The sequence below is a fragment of the Girardinichthys multiradiatus genome, chromosome 7 (genome assembly GCF_021462225.1).
Source record: "Girardinichthys multiradiatus isolate DD_20200921_A chromosome 7, DD_fGirMul_XY1, whole genome shotgun sequence".
Classification (NCBI taxonomy): domain Eukaryota; kingdom Metazoa; phylum Chordata; class Actinopteri; order Cyprinodontiformes; family Goodeidae; genus Girardinichthys; species Girardinichthys multiradiatus.
In genome coordinates, this window is record NC_061800.1 from 3,858,047 (window position 1) to 3,879,852 (window position 21,806).

Here is a 21,806-nt window from a genome sequence, read left to right on the forward strand (position 1 = left end):
TGAGCAACAGCTGTGAGGTTACACCTGCCTGTCACACCCTGTGGAAAGAGGTGAGAGAGAAACTCCACACAACACACTCCCAACCTGTGCCTAGCTCTGTGACCTGACATAAATAAAGTTCATCTGTTTTTTTAGGATGTCCTGACATTTCCTAATTTCCATCCTTTAGCAAATCTTTTGAGGGAAAATCTGCTAGGTACCTCTGGCACAAAAAGAGGACAACATATTACCAAAAGAACCCTGTATTCACCGTCAAACATGCTTTGGTGTTGCTTTTTTGAGAAAAAAGTGGGCATTTTGCCATGGAAGGTAAACTGAATAGATCCAAATACCAACCATTTTTGACACAAATCCTTTAGTCGCTTTCTAGAAAGCTAAGGATGAATCATCACAGTGAGTTTGAGCATACATCCAAATCATCAAAACAATGACTTCATGAGAGGAAAGAAGTGAGCTGAAAAGAACTGTGGATAAGAGATGTCCTCACAGTCTGATTGATAAGGGAAATTCCTTTCAGCTGTTTTGGGTAAATATTGCTAAGTCAAGATCTGGCATTTAATAGTATCCTACCGAAGAAGATGGAATACTCAAAAAGTGCTTGAAGAAATTATTCATTTGTTTAATTTTGGGCTGAATTGTACAGAATAACTGAAAGAAATGAGACAGAGATGTCTCAAAAGTTAATAAAATAATGTAAATTGAGTATCAGGTTGGGTCAGAACTTAGCACTTAACAGTATATATGTGTGATCTCTGATAATGTCATAACTGTTCAACGTAGGTGACTACCATGGTTTGCCTCACAGCAACTAAAAACACTTAAGAGATGACAGCTTTTCATCATGACTTCACATCTCCGAAGTTTCACATGCTCTGTCTACAATCTTGTATTTTAGTCTGTCAGTTTTTTGTGGCCTGATACCTGTTGACAGATGTCTGTCACACTCTCTGCCTTAGCTGGATCTTCCACAAACATTATCATTCCTTCATTGTTTAAACTGCTGGCACAAAGAAAAGCAACTGGTTGTTCAGCCGACATCCCTGAATGTTTTGGTTCTAAACACGGCATGACTGCAACAGAATAACAAGTCTACAAAAAAGCTTCAACATCCTTTCATTAATATAATATAACTCAGATGGCCAAACGTTGTGTTCGCTGCAGCTAACTCAGCAGTCACCATCACAGGATAACAAAAGCAAAATCCATCATCACAAATGATAGCAACTTGTTAAAGCTCACTTTCAAAAGTAACACTTGTACATTTTGTGGAATCAAGTGATGCGTATTTGTGTAATGAGAGAGGTATGCTAAGTACATCAATGCCATATATCAAGGTGCTTCTCCTCATCAGGCAAAATGGGCCAAGAAAGACTGACTCTAAGACCACGTCCACACGGAGCTGAAGTCAGTATCAGCACAGAAACGTTTGATAGTAAAGATGAAACCACCCAAAACCAGAGGAGCTGTATTTGGCAGAGTAATACAGCAGCAAAAGAGAAAAAAATCACATTGCATATGTGCACAAAAATGTTGTAGAAAAGAAGACTAACATGGCAACAGCAATGAATGAGGTGCTAAGAATCTGTAGACGTGGTTTTCCAACTCCCATTCGCTCTGCTTGTCATAGAGGAGCAAAAGATTTTGGTGTAAAACGCACAACAGATGAAATAGGATCAATTTAACCTGCTATTGTTTTTGGCAAGTCAGTGCATGCATGTTGAGGGAGAGAGGAGGAAAGCTTGCCAGTTTTTAGCCACTTAAGGCCTTAGGTCTGTCCACATGGAAACACCATGGGGGACGGCCTTGAACCTTTCCACTCTAGGAGCAGGTTTCAAATGTAACGTGTTTTACAATGTTTTGCGTATACTCTCAAACCTGGCTTTGTGTGGATGGGGCCTGAATGTCAAATATTTCTGTCAAAGTCTATCAGAGGGATGCAGCACTCTTAAAACTACCGAGATCTTGGGTCTTGATCGTAGAATTATCACACTTTTGCAAATAGTCAACAGAGCTGCTTGAAATGTGTTGAGAAAAAAAATAAATGTATAAAGATTTGACAAGAATTAAACATGAAGCTACCAGGAACCCATTCTTATCAAGTGCTGTCATATTCTATAAGTGGAGCCTACCTGGAGTGGCCAGAAGGACCAGGTATACTACTGGTATGGCCTTTTTTGACTCTAACTCAACTCCCAAACCTGCTGCTAGATTTTAGAAGACACTCTGTCCAAGAGGTGAAGTAGAGTAAAGTCTGTATCTTTCAGAAACACAGATTTTAATGCAGAACAGTTTTCTATTGTCCTGCATTAATGCAGCATAATCTCAGTCAGGTTTAGGGACAGATTTTGACCAGGTCACCTGAAAATGGTGGTGCTTTCACACTCGTGGCAGCATGAGACAGACTCTACAACCCACACAAGTGGCTCAGGTATTGCAGCTCATCCAGGATGGCACATCAGTGTGAGCTGTGGCAAGAAGGTTTGCTGTGTCTGTCAGCATAGTGTCCAGAGCCTGGAGGCACTACCAGTAGACAGGCCAGTACACCAGGAGATGTGGAGGAGGCTGCAGGTGGGCAACAACCCAGCAGCAGGACTGTTACCTCTGCCTTTGTGCAAGGGAGAACAGGAGGAGCACTGCCAGAGCCCTGCAAAATGACCTCAGCAGGCCACAAATGTGCATGTGTCTGCACAAAAGGTTAGAAACCGACTCCATGAGGATGGTATGAGGGCCTGACGTCCACAAATGGGGGTGGTGCTCACAGCCCAACACCGTGCAGGACGCTTGGCATTTGCCAGAGAACACCAGGATGGCAAATTCGTCACTGGCGCCCTGTGCTCTTCACAGATGAAAGCAGGTTCACACTGAGCACATGTGACAGACGTGACAGAGTCTGGAGATACCATGGAGAGCGATCTGCTGCCTGCAACATCCTTCAGCATGACCGGTTCGGCAGTGGGTGTGGGTTGACATTTCTTTGGAGGGCCGCATGGCGCTCCATGTGCTCGCCAGAGGTAGCCTGACTGCCATTAGGTACCGAGATGAGATCCTCAGACCCCTTGTGAGACCATATGCTGGTGCGGTTGGCCCTGGGTTCCTCCTAATGCAGGACAATGCTAGACCTCATGTGGCTGGAATGTGTCAGCAGTTCCTGCAAGATGTAGACATTGAAGCTATGGACTGGCCCGCCCGTTCCCCAGACCTGAATCCAATTGAGCACATCTGGGACATCAGGTGTCGCTCCATCCACCAACGTCACGTTGCTCCACAGACTGTCCAGGAGTTGACGGATGCTTTAGTCCAGGTCGGGGAGAAGATCCCTCAGGAGACCATCCACCCTCAGGAGCATGCCCAGGTGTGGTAGGGAGGTCATACAGGCATGTGGAGGCCCCACACAGTACTGAGCCTCATTTTGACTTGTTTTAAGGACATTACATCAAAGTTGGATCAGGCTGTAGTGTGTTTTCCACTTTAATTTTGTGTGTGACTCAAAGTCCAGGCCTCCATTGGTTAATAAATTTAATCTCCATTGATGATTTTTGTGTAATTGTGTTGGTCAGCACATTCAACTTTGTACAGAACAGAAGTATTCAATGAGAATATTTTATTCATTCAGATTTAGGATGTGTTATTTGAGTGTTCCTTTTATTTTCTTGAGCAGTGTATGTTCTCTTACTCCCCTGACCTAACCCCTAAGAACTCACAGATGAGAGATTTATTGTAAAGGATAACACCCCATCTCTCGGAGCTCTGACTGGAAGGCTGTGGCTGCTGCTAAACAGAAAGTTGATCATCATATCAAGGAACAGGCTGCATCAATGAAAGGCTTGTGACTGTTAATGAAAGGGTGGGGGGCTATATTGGTCATTAACCTTTCTTTTGAAATACCAGAAATGTGGTAATGTTTTATTTTTCTCTCTAACAGATGAAATTAAACAAGCGTGATGAAAAAAAGTTTCACACACAAAAAACTGATATTACACTAAGGAAGCCAAAACCTCACTTTTACTTTCTTAAACATTCAGGTCTGAGATTTGTTAATACAGGTCCTTCTCAAAATATTAGCATATTGTGATAAAGTTCATTATTTTCCATAATGTCATGATGAAAATTTAACATTCATATATTTTAGATTCATTGCACACTAACTGAAATGTTTCAGGTCTTTTATTGTCTTAATACGGATGATTTTGGCATACAGCTCATGAAAACCCAAAATTCCTATCTCACAAAATTAGCATATTTCATCCGACCAATAAAAGAAAAGTGTTTTTAATACAAAAAACGTCAACCTTCAAATAATCATGTACAGTTATGCACTCAATACTTGGTCGGGTATCCTTTTGCAGAAATGACTGCTTCAATGCGGCGTGGCATGGAGGCAATCAGCCTGTGGCACTACTGAGGTCTTATGGAGGCCCAGGATGCTTCGATAGCGGCCTTTAGTTAATCCAGAGTGTTGGGTCTTGAGTCTCTCAACGTTCTCTTCACAATATCCCACAGATTCTCTATGGGGTTCAGATCAGGAGAGTTGGCAGGCCAATTGAACACAGTGATACCATGGTCAGTAAACCATTTACCAGTGGTTTTGACACTGTGAGCAGGTGCCAGGTCGTGCTGAAAAATGAAATCTTCATCTCCATAAAGCTTTTCAGCAGATGGAAGCATGAAGTGCTCCAAAATCTCCTGATAGCTATCTGCATTGACCCTGCCCTTGATAAAACACAGTGGACCAACACCAGCAGCTGACACGGCACCCCAGACCATCACTGACTGTGGGTACTTGACACTGGACTTCTGGCATTTTGGCATTTCCTTCTCCCCAGTCTTCCCCCAGATTCTGGCACCTTGATTTCCGAATGACATGCAGAATTTGCTTTCATCCGAAAAAAGTACTTTGGACCACTGAGCAACAGTCCAGTGCTGCTTCTCTGTAGCCCAGGTCAGGCGCTTCTGCCGCTGTTTCTGGTTCAAAAGTGGCTTGACCTGGGGAATGCGGCACCTGTAGCCCATTTCCTGCACACGCCTGTGCACGGTGGCTCTGGATGTTTCTACTCCAGACTCAGTCCACTGCTTCCGCAGGTCCCCCAAGGTCTGGAATCGGCCCTTCTCCACAATCTTCCTCAGGGTCCGGTCACCACTTCTCGTTGTGCAGCGTTTTCTGCCACACTTTTTCCTTCCCACAGACTTCCCACTGAGGTGCCTTGATACAGCACTCTGGGAACAGCCTATTCGTTCAGAAATTTCTTTCTGTGTCTTACCCTCTTGCTTGAGGGTGTCAATAGTGGCCTTCTGGACAGCAGTCAGGTCGGCAGTCTTACCCATGATTGGGGTTTTGAGTGATGAACCAGGCTGGGAGTTTTAAAGGCCTCAGGAATCTTTTGCAGGTGTTTAGAGTTAACTCGTTGATTCAGATGATTAGGTTCATAGCTCGTTTAGAGACCCTTTTAATGATATGCTAATTTTGTGAGATAGAAATTTTGGGTTTTCATGAGCTGTATGCCAAAATCATCCGTATTAAGACAATAAAAGACCTGAAATATTTCAGTTAGTGTGCAATGAATCTAAAATATATGAATGTTAAATTTTCATCATGACATTATGGAAAATAATGAACTTTATCACAATATGCTAATTTTTTGAGAAGGACCTGTATTTCTAAATACGGAGTATTTGAAAGTTCGAGGGGATGAAGATTAGTTTCTGTGGCATGGCCATAAATAACATCTGCATGTTCTAGGATCTGAGTCACTCTCCTGTAAGATATCCACATTGGTCTTTAGCAAAACAACCAAAACAACACCTTTAAAGTCCATATTATGGATTATATAGAATATATGTACACAACACATCCAATCATGTTTCATATGCATTACTGCTACAACCTCTCTGAACAGTATGCCAACAGATCTCCATAGTGTGCTTAAAACTCTTTGACATCCATATACTTTTGCAATATGGACTTTTTTGTAATTTTTTTTAAACTGATTTAGTTTCAACTAAAATTCAGCTTTCTTCTGATCTCTAGTCCCCCTTTCTTCCGGAAAATGATGACCCCATTGAACAGTATAGTAAACCTCACCCCACAATATTGCATAAAGTGGCCATCTCCTGTCCTATGTGACAGAAAAAAAAGTCTGCTGTTGTGATGATTCTTTTAATTAAGCAGTAAAAAGCTGTCCAAACCAACTTGGCCAGTTGTGAAAAAAACATTTCCTCTTGTTGAGAATAACTGATTGTGCCTATCTAGGGGACAGCAAGTGTCAGTGACCTGTGGCAATAAATCTTTGACCTGACTGTGGAGGAATTTTGGCATATTCTTGTCTGCAGAAGGGTTGTATTCAACCACGTTGGAGGGTTTCTAGCATTAATTACCTGTTCAGTTGTCATATAACAATCTCTGTCAGGTTTAGGGACAGATTTTGACCAGGCCACCTGAAAATCCTTATTGTACGTTTGTTAAACTGTTCACAGGGGTACTTAGTGGTGCGCTTTTAGGTCAGTAGTGGTTTGTTCTCCATGGAGGCCTTTTTTGCCAAGCCTTTTTCATATTTATATTTTACAATGAACATCTACTTTAACCAAGGCAAGTCAAGGTCTGCAGAGCTTTTTTTCTGGGTTCTTTTGTGACTTCCTGGATGAGTTGTTATTGAGCTCTTGGAATAATTATAATAGGTCAGTCACTTCTGAGAAGGTTCACGATTGTTCCATGTTTCTCATTTTATGATTTATGACTCAGTATGGTTGACTCAGGTCCCAAAGCCTTATAAAAAGTAATCTAACTCTTTCCATACTGGTAGATCTCAGTAACTGATTCTTATCTGTTCTTAAATTTCATTAGATCAGGTTATGATGTGACGTTTTATGGGATATTTTAGTCGACATCATATTATAAGATCGGACCTATGAAGGTAATTGCTTGATTCCACAGCTCTGACAGTAATTAGGCTTTTGTGTGGCTAGTAAAAGTGAACCAAAAATTGGGGTTAATCTGTGTTAATTCATTATTTCCGAAGTAACCAAATCATTTAAGTGTAGCAAAAAAACACCAGTGTATATAGGACTGTGACCACACGTTCAGTATATTAAAGCACAGGAAATCATCAGAGGATGCTGGACTGTCATTTATGTTTTTATTGGAAAAAATTTGAGAAATCATAACAAGAACACAACCCAAGAAAAAAACCATTTACAAATAAAGAAATAAAATCAATTTGATACATGTTGATGGTTGATGGTTTCCTCCTTTTCCACTAGAGGTAGACATACCCAACGACAAGTTGAAGTTTTATTTTTCATAATCTTTGCATTTGTGTTTTATATTTACTTCCTTCAAATTCTTTCTGAGTTTTATGATAAACATTGGAACCATTTATTGCAATAACAATTCTTTACCTGGTTCTACACAGAAGCTCGTCAAATATTTAAAGGAGGCGTTGGAGTTCCATCAAACTACCTTGAAGGACAGTTGGTGACCAGCATACATAAACATTAACAAAACAAAAACAACAATAATACAAAATATCTATAGTAAAAGTTATATCTATGGTTGTTAAGTGTGTGGATAAACTGAATCTAAATTTTTTTTAAATAAACCACTATGCAAATTAAAAGCAAGAAATAGAAAAAGGCCAGTTGAAATGTTTTTGTAATTATAGACTCAGACACAGAACAGCCGCAACAGTCAGATTTTTCCATCCAAACAAAACTTTTTTAAAGCTGCCTTAAACTGCATTTACATGACATTCATCACAGTTTATTGCTCAGATCATCTTGACCAGGTAGTCTTGACCTTAAAATATTTAATCCATGTACTGAATACTTTTTTAGTGAACGTGCGCAATGTCTTCCGGGCAGTATTTGGCGCTGCCTGCTGGTTATACTCGGTAGCACACTCTTATAAAAACTAAAGAATAAACACTTACTGCCCTTAAACAAGCAGTTGTCAACCCTCAGAAAAACTCAGTACAAACACTAAGCTGAAGACATTTGCATGTGGTAAATGTCTTCATATTGACTCTTCTGATTAGGAGGCTTCATTTCCACATAGGTAGAGTTCTCAGAAGCTCTGGAGTTTTTCTGCAACACAAAAACAAAAGAGAGAGATTTCTTTAGGTGTAACAGTTGATAGTCTATGTTTCGACACAAATTCACCTGGGTAATTTCATTTCCGCAGTGCTTTGCTTTCATAGTCCTACTCTTGAGTAGGTCTTTTCATCTTTCCCAGAGATTTGTTAGAGGGGTGGAGTGGTGTGCAGCAAGGCTTGGCACCAGCAGCTTCAGGAATGGCAGAGGTTACTAAACAAATTAATTGTTTTTACAGCTTTAATTTGTCACAAAAAGTACTTTTAAGATGTTTTTTAAGTGAGAAAGTACACCTCAAAACATTATCTGTGCAGTCAGTTCATTAAGAATGAGCCTACATTTAAATGTTTTTTCTGAGTTTTTGGAACTGCGGAGCTCCACTTACAGGTTGGTCTGGTTGCTAAGCAAAGCCAAGCTAATTGGGCAGCTGGACTGGGACTTCCCCACTAACCGCTGCCAGATCACTTCCCAGCACTCTGGGATTTCCCACGACCTGGTTTGTTTGTGGCAGCTGATAGTGAATATAAAGTGATTAGTAGGTATGTGATGAATAACAGCAAGTACCAGAAAATAAAACAGATTGTGTTTGTGACATTTTAAGTTATTGTTGGAAATAATTATTACCTGTTTCGCCACAGTTCTCTAATACAAATGTTTTAATGCAGTGCCCATGATCAGAGCACTTTAAACTTTTCATGTACATAAAAAACACACATTTACCTAAGACTTTCTTTTCATGTAAATCTAACTTAGTGGAGTATACCATCTTTAATATTTTAAAATTTTCATAGTTTTATGCAGCTCTGCAGGAGGAGAGACCACAGCTCCAGGTTTGTATGCAGAAGCTCAGTGATGTCCTACTATCCTCTGCTCCATGCTCTGCGCAACTTCTACTTTATATGAATATTTGTCTATGATTAGACAGTAATCCTTGTAATTCTGGACTGATTATCAGATTTGTTATTCAAATAAATAAAATGTTTACAAAAAACACATCTGTAGTTTACCTGATGCTAATACATGAAAAAATGTGTGGTTTCAGTATTTTGTATTTATTGTAAGTGAACCATGCAGTTGTAAAGCAACAACTCTGGCCTGATGCAGGTTGGTAAAATGTTTTTATCCAAAATAATGATTTAAACTTTTCCTTCTTATGGATCCAGTGGAACTTAAGGAATAGTGGAATTAATTAATTAGATGTATAACTCTAAAGTTTCTCATCATCTATTATTTATCAGTTGAAACAAAAAGAAAAAAGGATTTTTTAGCGGAGTAAAGGAGTAATGACATCTGCTGGAAGGAAAGTGAATTGCAGTTTTCTAAACAAATTCCCTGTACATCATTAGGCTGATTTAAATAAATGGTCCTTGGCAATGGAAAAAGACTGTACAAGATGCTTTGTGATTCCTTAAAGCAATTTAAAGCACTTTTTAAATCCTGGGGCTTTCAGTGGAAAAGGGGCTTATTACAAACACTGTCCCAAGGATGAATTCTGTTTATTGCACCATTTAAAGAAACGAATGAAGATGCTTTACACATTTATAAAAAAAAATTATAATCTAAGAATTAACAATATTAACACTTGAAAAAAAAGATTATTATTTGAGCTCGTCAGCAACAGAGTCAAAATGTAGCTTATCAATAATCAAACTAATCTCTAATGAATAATTAACTGAAAGACTGAAATAAATTATAAACTTTAATTAGAAGAGACATTTATATGACTGAGTGACTCTTCAGAATATTATTAATTAAGATCACTAAAGGTTTCAAGGATTTTTATAGTCATACTACCTCACATTTGCACATTAAGGTACAAAATTCAGACTCAGGTCCCAGTTAGGAAGCCTATTACTTAAGTAAAAAGCAAACTAAGTAAAACATACAAAACTAAGTCTAACAATAAATAGCAACCAGTAAAAATATGTGCAGCTAAGAGCAAAAAAAAAGAAATATACACAGTTAAATAGTAAAGCTGAAATTAATTGCAGAGTACTAAATAGACATGTAAAGCATGACGTAGTGATTAATATTGTACCTATAAGTTAGTGAAATATTGCACCTTTGGTGGGTGAAGTGTTAAGTGCGGGTCAATGTGAATTGAGAGTCTACAGCATGCGAACAGAGTTCTGCGAACAGCTGGGGTGTCTTGCCTTGCAGTCATACATCAGCAGAGTGAACAGGAGGGGGCTCAATGTGCAGCCCTGGAGCGAGCCAGTGCTGAGGGTGATAGAGGAGGAAACAACGTTGTGGATACTGACAGTTTGAGGTCTGTTGGTCAGGAAGTCCAGGACCCAGTTCCCCAGTGTAGGACTCAGTCCAAGGGAAGAGAGCTTCTGCACGAGGGTCTGTGGGATTATCATATTGAAGGCTGAGGAGAGATCCAGAAAGAGTAGACAAACATAGGAGTTACTGCTCTTCAGATGGGTGAGCGCTGCTTGAACCACTGAATTGATGGCGTCGTCAGTGGAGCGGTTCTTCCTGTAGGTGGGTCTACAATTATGTTGATGGAGTCCTTGATATGTCAGGGTCCTCAAAGTGGGCATCTGTTGAATGCATCTGGCAAGGAGTCCCTTGGGCATTGTGCATCCCTGGTGTAGTAGTCTGTGATGCACTTGATGCCCCTCCACATACACCAGGGGTCGTTGGTGGTAAAGTGACCCTTGATGTATGTGGCTTTGGCCCTCACGATGCCTGTAGTCAGTCCCTTCCTCGCCTTTTTGAGTGTTGATGCCTCCCCTGTCCTGATCACAGCATCCCTAGGTTTCAGCAGAGCTCTCACCTCTGCATTCAGCCAGGATTTCTTGTTTGGATAAAGATTTTACTTATCAAAACTTCTGATTTCTCTCTGTAGTTTAAAGGGCTTGCAACCCAGAGGCTAATATTTAGCTGTAAATTAGGAGGGTAGGCAGTGACTGAATTGATTTCCAGGTAGAAATCCTGCCCACACAAAAGCATGAAGAGTGCATTTTTTGGTCCAAATCTAGCTGTTATTTTACCCACGGATCATCTGTTAGGTCATGGCCTTTGCAGTACTCACAGTCACATTTCTTAGCTCAGCTGATTTCTGAATCTCACACAAACAGCTGTTTATACAGCCACGAATCCCCCCCCACTTTGCCATTTCACATCATTCAAGTTTACCTGTTGAGCCTTGTACATTTTCATATCGTGCAGCTGGGAGTGTGGCACCAAAGGGGTGTGGATTATAACTTGCAACATTCACCTGGATAAAACATGTAAGATTTAGCCCCCAAACAGCATTCTGGATTGAGTTGCCTCAAGCTGGCTTACAAGCAAAGTTGCCGTGCCCCATCTTTAACATGTTATTACCTGCATCTCTTCGACTAGACGGACACTAGATGTTGATATATTGTCTCTGTTCTGTGTGGACCTGCATGTTGTGCTGCAGTTTCCGTCTTTGCTTACTGTCATATCACCTGCCATATTACCCCATGCATTTCATATTGGTTACGGGTTTGTGACTACCAGCCAAGGTAGATCAAGAGCATAATATTGTTGGGTTGACTTTAAGCCTCCATTCCGTGTCAAGATATTTCACATGATCATAAAGTGTATTGAACTTGTATTGATTAGGGAACAAAAGGATGATCTGAATGGGGCTTAAATTAAACTAACGCTCCTCCACTGAGTGTATATGAGTTGGAAAACTGCAAAACAAAAATATTTGCTGGGGTTTCCTGGAAAACTGGATTTTTTTGTTGATTCTGTTTCTTGTCGTTGTCTGTATTTAGACAACTCAGCCTGATCACCAAGCAGAGATGGAATCTGGGATCGCATGGCCCTGATAGCCAAGAATAATTTTTTTTTTTCTCAAGCCCTCAGAGAGAGATAAGCTCTCTGTATCTTTATGGAGCCTATTACTTCTTCAAGGTTTCACTTATGTAATCCTCTAAGGAATAAAAAGGCAGGCCTATATTCAAAATGTAACAAATTCATCCCTTTTTAAAGTAAGGAATGCTTTAAGGAAAGTAGGTGTTGAGTGCTCAAATAATCCTAGAGGCTATGTTGTCTGGGGCCTAAATGCCCCTGGTTGGGTCTCCCATGGAAAAAGGGCTCTAGGTGATGGGTCAGACAAAGAGTGGTTCAAGAATCCCTCATGAAGAACAAAATATCGAGGCACGTGACGTCGCCCGGTACGGCGGAGCCGGGGTCCCACCCTGGAGCCGGGCCTGAGGTTGGGACTCGTCGGAGAGCGCCTGGTGGCCGGGTTGCTCCTCGCGGGACCCGGCCGGGCCAAGCCCGAACGAGAGATGCGAGGCCATTCCCCAGTGGGCCCACCACCTGCAGGGGGAACCGTGAGGGACCGGTGCAAAGAGGATTGGGTGGCGGACGAAGGTGGAGACCTCAGCGGCCCGATCCCCGGATGCTTAGGCTGGCTCTAGGGACGTGGAATGTCACCTCGCTGGGGGGGAAGGAGCCTGAGCTTGTGCGGGAGGTCGAGAGATATCGACTAGAAATAGTCGGGCTCGCCTCCACGCACAGCGTGGGCTCTGGAACCCATCTCCTTGAGAGGGGTTGGACTCTCTTCTACTCTGGAGTGGCCCACGGGGAGAGGCGGCGGGCTGGTGTGGGTTTGCTTGTTGCCCCCCAGCTCAGGCGTCTCGTGTTGGGGTTTACCCCAGTGGATGAGAGGGTCGTATCCCTGCGCCTTCGGGTTGGGGAGAGGTCTCTGACTATCATTTCAGCCTACGGGCCGAGTGGTAGTGCAGAGTACCCGGCCTTCTTGGCGTCCCTGTCGGGGGTGCTGGATAGTGCCCCTCCCGGGGACTCCATTATTCTGCTGGGGGACTTCAACGCCCACGTGGGGAACGACAGTGACACCTGGGGAGGCGTGATCGGGAGGAATGGCCTCCCCGATCTGAATCTGAGTGGTGTTTTGTTATTGGACTTCTGTGCTAGTCACGGATTGTCCATAACGAACATCATGTTCAAACATAAGGGTGTCCATCAGTGCACGTAGCACCAGGACACCCTAGGCAGGAGGTTGATGATCGACTTTGTTGTCGTATCATCAGTCCTTCGGTCGCATGTTTTGGACACTCGGGTGAAGAGAGGGGCTGAGCTGTCCACTGATCATCACCTGGTGGTGAGTTGGATCCGCTGGAGGAGGAGAAAGCCAGACAGACTTGGCAGGCCCAAGCGCATAGTGAGGGTCTGCTGGGAACACCTGGCGGAGCCCTCGGCCAGGGATGTATTCAACTCCCACCTCCGGGAGAGCTTCGACCAGATCCCGGGGGATGTTGGAGACATAGAGTCCGAGTGGACCATGTTCTCTGCATCTATTGTCGATGCTGCTGCCCATAGCTGCAGCCGTAAGGTCTGCGGTGCCTGTCGTGGCGGCAATCCCAGAACCCGGTGGTGGACACCGGCAGTAAGGGATGCTGTTAAGCTGAAGAAGGAGTCCTATCGGTTGTGGTTGGCTTGTGGGACCCCTGAGGCGGCTGACGGGTACCGTGAGGCCAAGCGTGCTGTGGCCCGGGCTGTGGCAGAGGCAAAAACTCGGGCCTGGGAAGAGTTCGGTGAGGCCATGGAGAAGGACTACCGGTTGGCCTCGAAGCGATTCTGGCAAACCGTCCGGCGCCTCAGGAGGGGGAAGCAGTGCTTCGCCAACACTGTTTATAGTGGGGGCAGGAGACTGCTGACCTCGACTGAGGACATTATCGGGCGGTGGGAGGAGTACTTCGAGGATCTCCTCAATCCTGCCATCATGCATTCCGTGGTGGAAACAGAGGCTGGGGACTCGGGGTTGGACTCTTCCATCACCCAGGCTGAAGTCACCAAGGTGGTTAAAAAGCTCCACGGTGGCAAGGCTTCGGGGGTGGATGAGATCCGCCCTGAGTACCTCAAGTCTCTGGATGTTGTAGGGCTGTCATGTTTGACACGCCTCTTCAACATTGCGTGGCGTTCGGGGACAGTGCCTCTGGACTTGCAGACTGGGGTGGTGGTCCCCCTTTATAAGAAGGGGCACCGGAGGGTGTGTTCCAACTACAGGGGGATCACACTCCTCAGCCTCCCTGGTAAGGCCTACGCCAGGGTATTGGAGAGGAGAGTCCGACCGATAGTCGAACCTCGGCTTCAGGAGGAGCCGTGTGGTTTTCGTCCCGGCCGTGGAACACTGTACCGCCTCTATACCCTCTACAGGGTGCTCGAGGGTTCATGGGAGTTTGCCCAACCGGTTCACATGTGTTTTGTGGACCTGGAGAAGGCATTCGACTGTGTCCCTCGTGATGCCCTGTGGGGGGTGCTCCAGGACTATGGAATCGGGGGCCCTTTATTAAGGGCCATCCGGTCCCTGTACGAGCGGAGCAGGAGTTTGGTCCGCATTGCCGGCACTAAGTCGGACCTGTTCCCAGTGCATGTTGGACTCCGGCAGGGCTGCCCTTTGTCACCGGTCCTGTTCATAACTTTTATGGACAGGATTTCTAGACGCAGCCAAGGGCCGGAGGGGGTCTAGTTTGGGGACCAGTGGATTTCGTCTCTTCTTTTTGCAGATGAGGTGGTCCTGCTGGCCCCCTCTAGCCAAGACCTACAGCATGCGCTGTGGCGGTTCACAGCTGAGTGTGAAGCTGCTGGGATGAGGATCAGCTCCTCCAAGTCCGAGGCCATGGTACTCCACCGGAAAAGGGTGGCTTGTCCTCTTCAGGTTGGAGGGGAGTTCCTGCCTCAAGTGGAGGAGTTTAAGTATCTCGGGGTCTTGTTCACGAGTGAGGGAAGAATGGAGCGGAAGATCGACAGACGGATTGGTGCGGCTTCCACAGTAATGGGGGCGCTGTGCCAGTCCATTGTGGTGAAAAGAGAGCTGAGCCGAAAAGCAAAGCTCTCAATTTACTGGTCGGTCTACGTTCCTACCCTCACCTATGGCCATAAACTTTGGGTCATGACCGAAAGAACGAGATCCCGGATACAAGCGGCTGAAATGAGCTTCCTCCGTAGGATGGCCGGGCACTCCCTTAGAGATAGGGTGAGGAGCTCGGCCATCCGGGAGGGGCTCGGAGTAGAGCCGCTGCTCCTCCACATCGAGAGGAGCCAGTTGAGGTGGCTCGGGCATCTATACCGGAAGGCCTCCTGGACGCCTTCCTCGGGAAGTGTTCCAGGCATGTCCCACCGGGAGGACGCCCAGGGGACGGCCCAGGACACGCTGGAGGGACTATGTCTCTCGGCTGGCCTGGGAACGCCTTGGAGGAGTTGGTTATGCAGTAACCACTGAAACTAAAATTATAGAATCACAGGCCCTGCCCCATACATGCTCAGCACAGACTGCAGAGCTGTATGCTGTTATCAGAGCTTGTGAATTTTATGAAGGAAAAATCCTAACCATCTACACAGATAGCCAATATGTATTCGGTTCTGTTCACCATTTTGCCAAAATATGGGAAAATAGAGGGTTCAAAACATCATCTGGAACAGAATTGACACATTTTAATCTGTTAAAACGACTGCTGTTAGCTATCCAGCTACCTGCAAAGATAGCGCTTTGTAAATGTAAAGCGCATCAATCAGATGAAACCATGGAAAGAAAGGGGAACACCTTTGCTGACATTTCTGCTAAAATAACTTCGAGACTTCCCCTCACTTTGAAAATGTCAGATCTCCTATTTATAGATACAGATGTGCTGAAAGATTCACAACAATCTGCACCAGCTGCAGAAGTTAAATCTTGGCTGAATAGAGGTGCCATAAAGAAAGATGACATTTATCATTTGGAAAATAAGCCATTACCAAAGAATTTATACAAGACGGCGGCCCATGCGACACACGGAATTTTGCATGTGTCGAGAGGGGGAATGATACACTTAGTAAATCTACATATCCACACAATAAATTTTTCTGACTATGCAAAAAACTTTTGTAGATCATGTATTATCTGCTGCATACATAATCCACAGGGGAACATGAAACCCAAAAGAGGCCAGTTCCCAGCAGCAATCCATCCCTTTCACACAATACACATGGATTTCATAGAGTTATCATGGTCAGGGGGAAAGAAATATTGTTTAGTGGTCATAGATGCATTTTCAAAGTGGGTTGAAATATACCCTGCAAAGCACTGTGATGCACGCACAGTGCACTCATAGTGACACATTTCTTCCCCACATATGGTATCCCACAAATCATAAGATCAGATAATGGGACTCATTTTGTAAATAATGTAATAGAACTGTGCTCTAAAGCATTAGGGCTTCAGTTAAAAAATCATTGTTCTTACCACCCGCAATCTGCTGGGCTGGTTGAACGAACAAATGGAACAATAAAAAATAGATTAAGGAAAACAATGGAAGAAACAGGGAGGCCATGGCCCGAATGCCTATCCCTGGTTAAATTATGGATGAGAATAACTCCAAATCAAACTGGTCTCACTCCATTTGAAATAGTACATGGCAGACCTTTTCCATTGCCACCAGAAATGGATGACATAGGAAAAGCACAGCAGGAAACATCATTAGCTGAATGGATGAATAGAATATTACAAACAAAAGAAATACAGTTGTCCAGTAGTCTGCCAGTAAATGTTGCTCCAATTTCACAGAACCTGAGGCCTGGAGAACTGGTCCTGATTAAGACATTCCACAGAAAGGACTGGAGCACCCCCTGCTGGAAAGGGCCATATCATCAGCGTTCCTCCTGAAGTCCACGATGAGCTTCTCAGTCTTCTCGAGGTTAAGCAGCAGGTTATTGGTGTCACCAGATGATCCACCTCCTCCCTATACGCAGTCTCATCGTTATCTTTGATGAGGCCGATCACCGTGGTGTCATGTGCAAACTTAATGATGGTATTGAAACCATCGACAGGTTTGCAGTTATGGGTGAGGAGGGAGTAGAAGACGGGTCTCATCACACAGCCTTGTGGTACACTGGTGTTTATGGTGATGGTAGATGAGCAGTAATTATCCAACCGGACTTATTGGGGTCGGTTGGTCAGGAAATCCTGTAACCATTTGCACAAGCAATTGATGGGTATGTCTGTGAGTTTTGTGATGGGTTTTGAGGGGATGACTGTGTTGAATGCTGAACTGAAGTCTATGAACAGCATCCTTGCAAAAGTGTTTTAATTGTCCAGATGTGAGAGAACAGAGTGCAGCACTATAGAGACTGCTGTGCTCCTGTTCTGGCAGTATGCAAATTGGTGGGGGTCCAGGGAGGGGGGGAGACAAGATCTGAGGTGTGCTAGGACCAGCTGCTAGAAGCACTTTGTGATGATGGAAGTGAGGGCTACTGAATGGTACTCATTGAGTCTTAATGGGTTTGAGTTTTTGTGTACTGGGACGATGGAGGTGGTTTTGAAGCAGGTCGATACCACAGCATGGGCCAAAGAAAGATTGAATATTTCCGTCAGCACTCCTGCCAGCTCCCCAGAACACACTCTGAGAACATGTCCAGGAATGCCATCAGGACCCGCAGCCTTGTGGACTTTAATCCTGCTCAGCACCGCTCCTAATTCGGTGGGAAAAAGAGTCAGTGGTTGGAGTAAACATGGTCCAAAGTCTTGTCCTCTCTGGTGTGACAGGAGACATGTTGGTGGAATCTGGGGAGGACTGTCTTCAAATTGAAGTGGTTGAAGTCACCAGCAACAATAAAAGCAGCCTCAGGATATTTGGCCTGGTTTTTGCTAACAGCTGCATAAATTTCTTTCATAGCCAGCTTAGCATTAGCATCCGGGGGATATATACTGCAGTGAGTATAATGGAAGTGAGTTCTCTGGAGAGATAATAAGGTCTGCATCTGACCATTGTAAACTCCACATCAGGTGAGCATTGTCTCCCGGTAGGAGCAAAGTCCATGCACCAGGCTTTATTGATATAAATGTACAAACCTCCACCTCTGGTCTTGCCGGAGTCCTCTGCTATCCTGTTGGCTCGATGCGAGTGGCGTCCTGCTAACTCAATAGCATTGTGCGAGCAGCTGTTGTTTAGCCATGTCTCAGTGAAAATCCCAACATAATCCGTCCATAATCCGTCTTCGGTTGGTGATGGAGAGCCGTATTTGATCCATTTTATTTCCCAGCGATCACACATTGGCGATGAAAATGCTGGGTTAGGGCAACCGGTGTGGTGTAAACTTTAGCTTAGCTCGTTGCCCTCCGTGCCTATCCCACCTTTGCTTGCGTTCTCGGCGCCGTCTCGCATTTCCGCCCAGCCGGGAAGAGTGAGCAGCCTCCGGTGTTTTGGAGATCTCTGGGATAAGTCGGAGATTGGCAATAAAACTGTTGGAGTTTTGAGTCAAAATGTCCAGAAGCTCCTGTCTGCTGTAAAACGGCAACACCTAGCATTTCTGGAAAAGTAATCTTATCGAACGTTGTTAAACAAAAACGCTAAAACTGCTAAATAGCAGATTCTGGAGAGACTCTTAGCCTCGCATTGTTCACGCGGGTTCATTTGAGCAGACTGAAAGTCATCCAAGTTTTGATGCACTATATGGGAAAAAATCAAACATTGTCATGAAACGTGTCCACTGCGGTAAATCCTGTTTTATTTTTTTCATAGATTTATTGAAGTGACTTATTCGGACTCTCAAGTTGAGTCGAAAATGATTCAGTTGTCTTTTAGTTTTACCAACATGTTACTTCTGGTAGGAAGTAAAATACCATTTCGGAGTGGCCCAGCCAGGGTCCTGAGTTAAATCTGATAGAGAATCTGTGCAGAGAGCGACAGATTAGGGCCATGGCAATGAGGCCTGCCAACTTCAAAGACTTTGCACTTAGCCTCAGTAGCAGTGGAAACATCCAAAAAGATGCTCATTGTCCCAATACACACAAACTCAAGAAGGGTTTTATCATTTATTATTGAAAAGGGTAAAAACCATTTTACACAGGCCAATTCTTTTATCTCTGAAGAAATGCCTCTATGACAGAAACGATCTCTATCAGAAACAAATTGCATGGTTGAATGAAAATAATTGTAAACCTAAATCTGTTTGAATAATTTTGGACTTGACTATATAAGATATGGTACCTTGTGTTTTACTACAACACAGAAGTTTTACTGGTGGTTCCTAGAGCTCATCCAGGAGGAGTTAATGCTGCAAGTCACTGACTTGATGCAATCTGCAGGGTTTCCTTAGAAAACTTTTTAATCAGTTTGAATGATAAACTGAATTTGACTGCTCTGTTTGATAACTAGAATCAACTGGAATGTATGTACCTGAGTTGAAATATGTATGATTCTATTGGATTGACTTTGTAAAGTACCTTGAGATGACGTGTTGTGAATTGGCGCTATATAAATAAAACAGAATTGAATTGAGCATAAAAAGAGATAAGTGCCAGTTTATGAAATAGATTATTAAATTGCATGAACGCATGGTCCCAACATGTTTTTCTCTAAAAAAGCACATTCCAGTGTTTTTCCAAGACTTTATCAAAGCAAAGCTCTCAGGCTGGTGTGCTTTCAGCCGTTTAGACATTTGAGGCTAGCTTAGGAACCACGATGAACAACAGAGACTGTCCTAGCAGACCTTGAGAGTTTAGTGAGTGATTTGCCACAAATGTCTTTTGTCTTTTAAAACCATCTGTGGTTTAGACATTTACTCTCTGATTCATTTGTTCCAGTCTTGCCCTACTTTTGTTTACTGTCTTTTCAAACTTTGAAGTGTTTTCGCTTTGGGTTTGGGTGAGGGGTTGGCAGGGGTAGGAGGAGGTTGGGTTGTGGTTGGTTGGGGGGGTGTCTTTCAGTGAAAATCTAGAATGTTTTGATATTTTATTGTTTGTACTAAAAAATCACAGAAGTATTCACTGCTGAGAGGTGAAGGCAGAGGCAATAGTGTAACAACATGCATCATAACATGGCGAACAACAACTGGCAGATGTTTCATTCTGTTTAAAAGAGCTCTGCATGTCTTCCCACAGCACTGAAAATGATAGTTTGGAGACCCGTCTGCACTCAAGCCAAATAAATGTAGAAAAATAGGCTGTTTTCTTGAATGTGAAGTCAAACTTGTAGTTAGAAACCAAAGTGGGTGGACCATTTAACATAATGCCTACCTCATAAAGTGAGAATTTCTTTTTTGTGTATTTTTGAAAAGACAGCTTTTATTAATGGAAATTCATTTGGAAATCAAGGTCCCAGAGTCTGGTGGAACAGTGAAGAGGCAAAGAAACCAAAGGGTAGTAGGCAAGCCAGCCCCTGTTGGAATTTTTTTTGTGTGTCGCTACCCAGTACAGCAAAACAGTAAATATCCTTTTGGAAATCAACAAGAATCTGGTCTGTAAAACAAGTTTAGCTTTTCTTTTACAGTCTAAATAAGGGTCTGATTCATATAGTAATTACCGCATAATAAGTTGCCTCATCTATGAAAATGTAAACAGCAATGGTCCTGTTCAGTTGATTGCATCATAATTTCTTTGCTGATTAACTAAACAGGAGCTTAGACTCTTCTCTGCTCTTCTTCTGCAGTGTGAACCTGTATACTAACTTTGGGAGATGAAAATGGCAAATTTTGAATTGATTTTTTGCAGATTAGTACCTTAAAGAAATTATAATTTTAGGATCTATAACATTGAAATATTGAATTTTCTTGACACCCCCAATACCTTCTTCGATGAAAAAAATCCTGGTGTAACCTAAACCCCGTAGAGAATCAATAGGCATTTGACAAAAGGAAGACAATAGACTTACAGAAGAAAGTTTGCTTTTGCTGATATTGTAACGTACTGAGATGCACCTGCATGCATAACACGTCAGATTCTGAGGAACCTATATAAATAAATCAGTAAAATAAATCTGTAAAATAAATAAATCAGTAAAAAAGTTACCCAGATAGTCACGGTCAGTCTGACGTAGAGGCAGGTGATTACACAGCTGTAGAAGAACACCAGGGCCAGCAGACCAATCAGAATCCATGTGAGCTCATTAGAAGATGGACTGTCCTTTTCTGATTACAAACAAGATGAAGCAAAGATAGCTGACAATAGACCTTAGAAATAGATTCATCTTGGAATATTCTAAATGCTATTAAAGGTATTTCTAACTCTTCAGACAGAGAAATTGTAGGAGGTCCCTTTCTTATTGTGGCTGGATTTTGATCTAATGGGACAACTCATAGAAGGGATTATTTTAACTTGGTTACTACATTCTGGTCCAAGCCTTTTAAATTGTACATCAGCTATCTGTCTTTGGTGGACATTAAGGCAGGGAATAGGTAATGAAAATTGCAAAGCTGGCTAGATGGTAGGAGTTAATAGTGTGATTTGTTTGGAGTTAGATATTCCTTCTCAAACTATGCTCATTTAAGTAATGCTGTATTCCAGAGTAAAATATGTATACTAGCTTTCTTTCTTACTCATTCTAGTGTTTCCCCAATGTCTGTGTAGAGCATTTAGGATGCTCTATGTCTGTTTTATCAAATGAGAGAACACTTTTATGTTTTGTCAGGTTTTGCTGGTTATGAGAGATTTTTTAATTTGAATGTTTTTTACTGTACTGAAATATTGAGTGTCAATATATTTATTTGGTAGTTTGCAGTAAAATACCTTGCTGTAGTTTGATTGGTGTTCCTCTTTCGGTGTAATCTGTATTCCCTACTGCCACTGTTATTGCACACTGATAGGTGAAGTCCATTGCTTCTGGTCCAACATTCAGTAAAATGAAAACAAATTTGCGGGGATTGTGCGGATACTTGTCAATATCTCTGCAGAAATCTTGTCCCTTCCGGCAGAGCATCACTTCTTGGCCAGTCCTGGAAAAATGAAATAACAGTGAAAAAAG

The 21,806-nt window shown here is 43.0% G+C and overlaps 1 protein-coding gene across 3 annotated transcripts in view; it reads right to left on the reverse strand.

Annotated features, from left to right (window-relative positions):
* Positions 1-7,116: 7,116 nt before the first annotated feature.
* Positions 7,117-21,806, reverse strand: part of LOC124871785 — a 45,660-nt gene continuing 30,970 nt past the window's right edge. For all 3 annotated transcript variants that reach the window (XM_047371346.1, XM_047371347.1, XM_047371348.1), the window contains 3 exons: positions 21,572-21,777; positions 20,855-20,973; positions 7,117-8,076 (listed from right to left, as the gene is read on the reverse strand). In XM_047371346.1, coding sequence (XP_047227302.1) covers positions 7,972-8,076; positions 20,855-20,973; positions 21,572-21,777 — 430 coding nt within the window. In that variant the 3' untranslated portion in view covers positions 7,117-7,971. The remainder of the gene's footprint in view (positions 8,077-20,854; positions 20,974-21,571; positions 21,778-21,806) is intronic.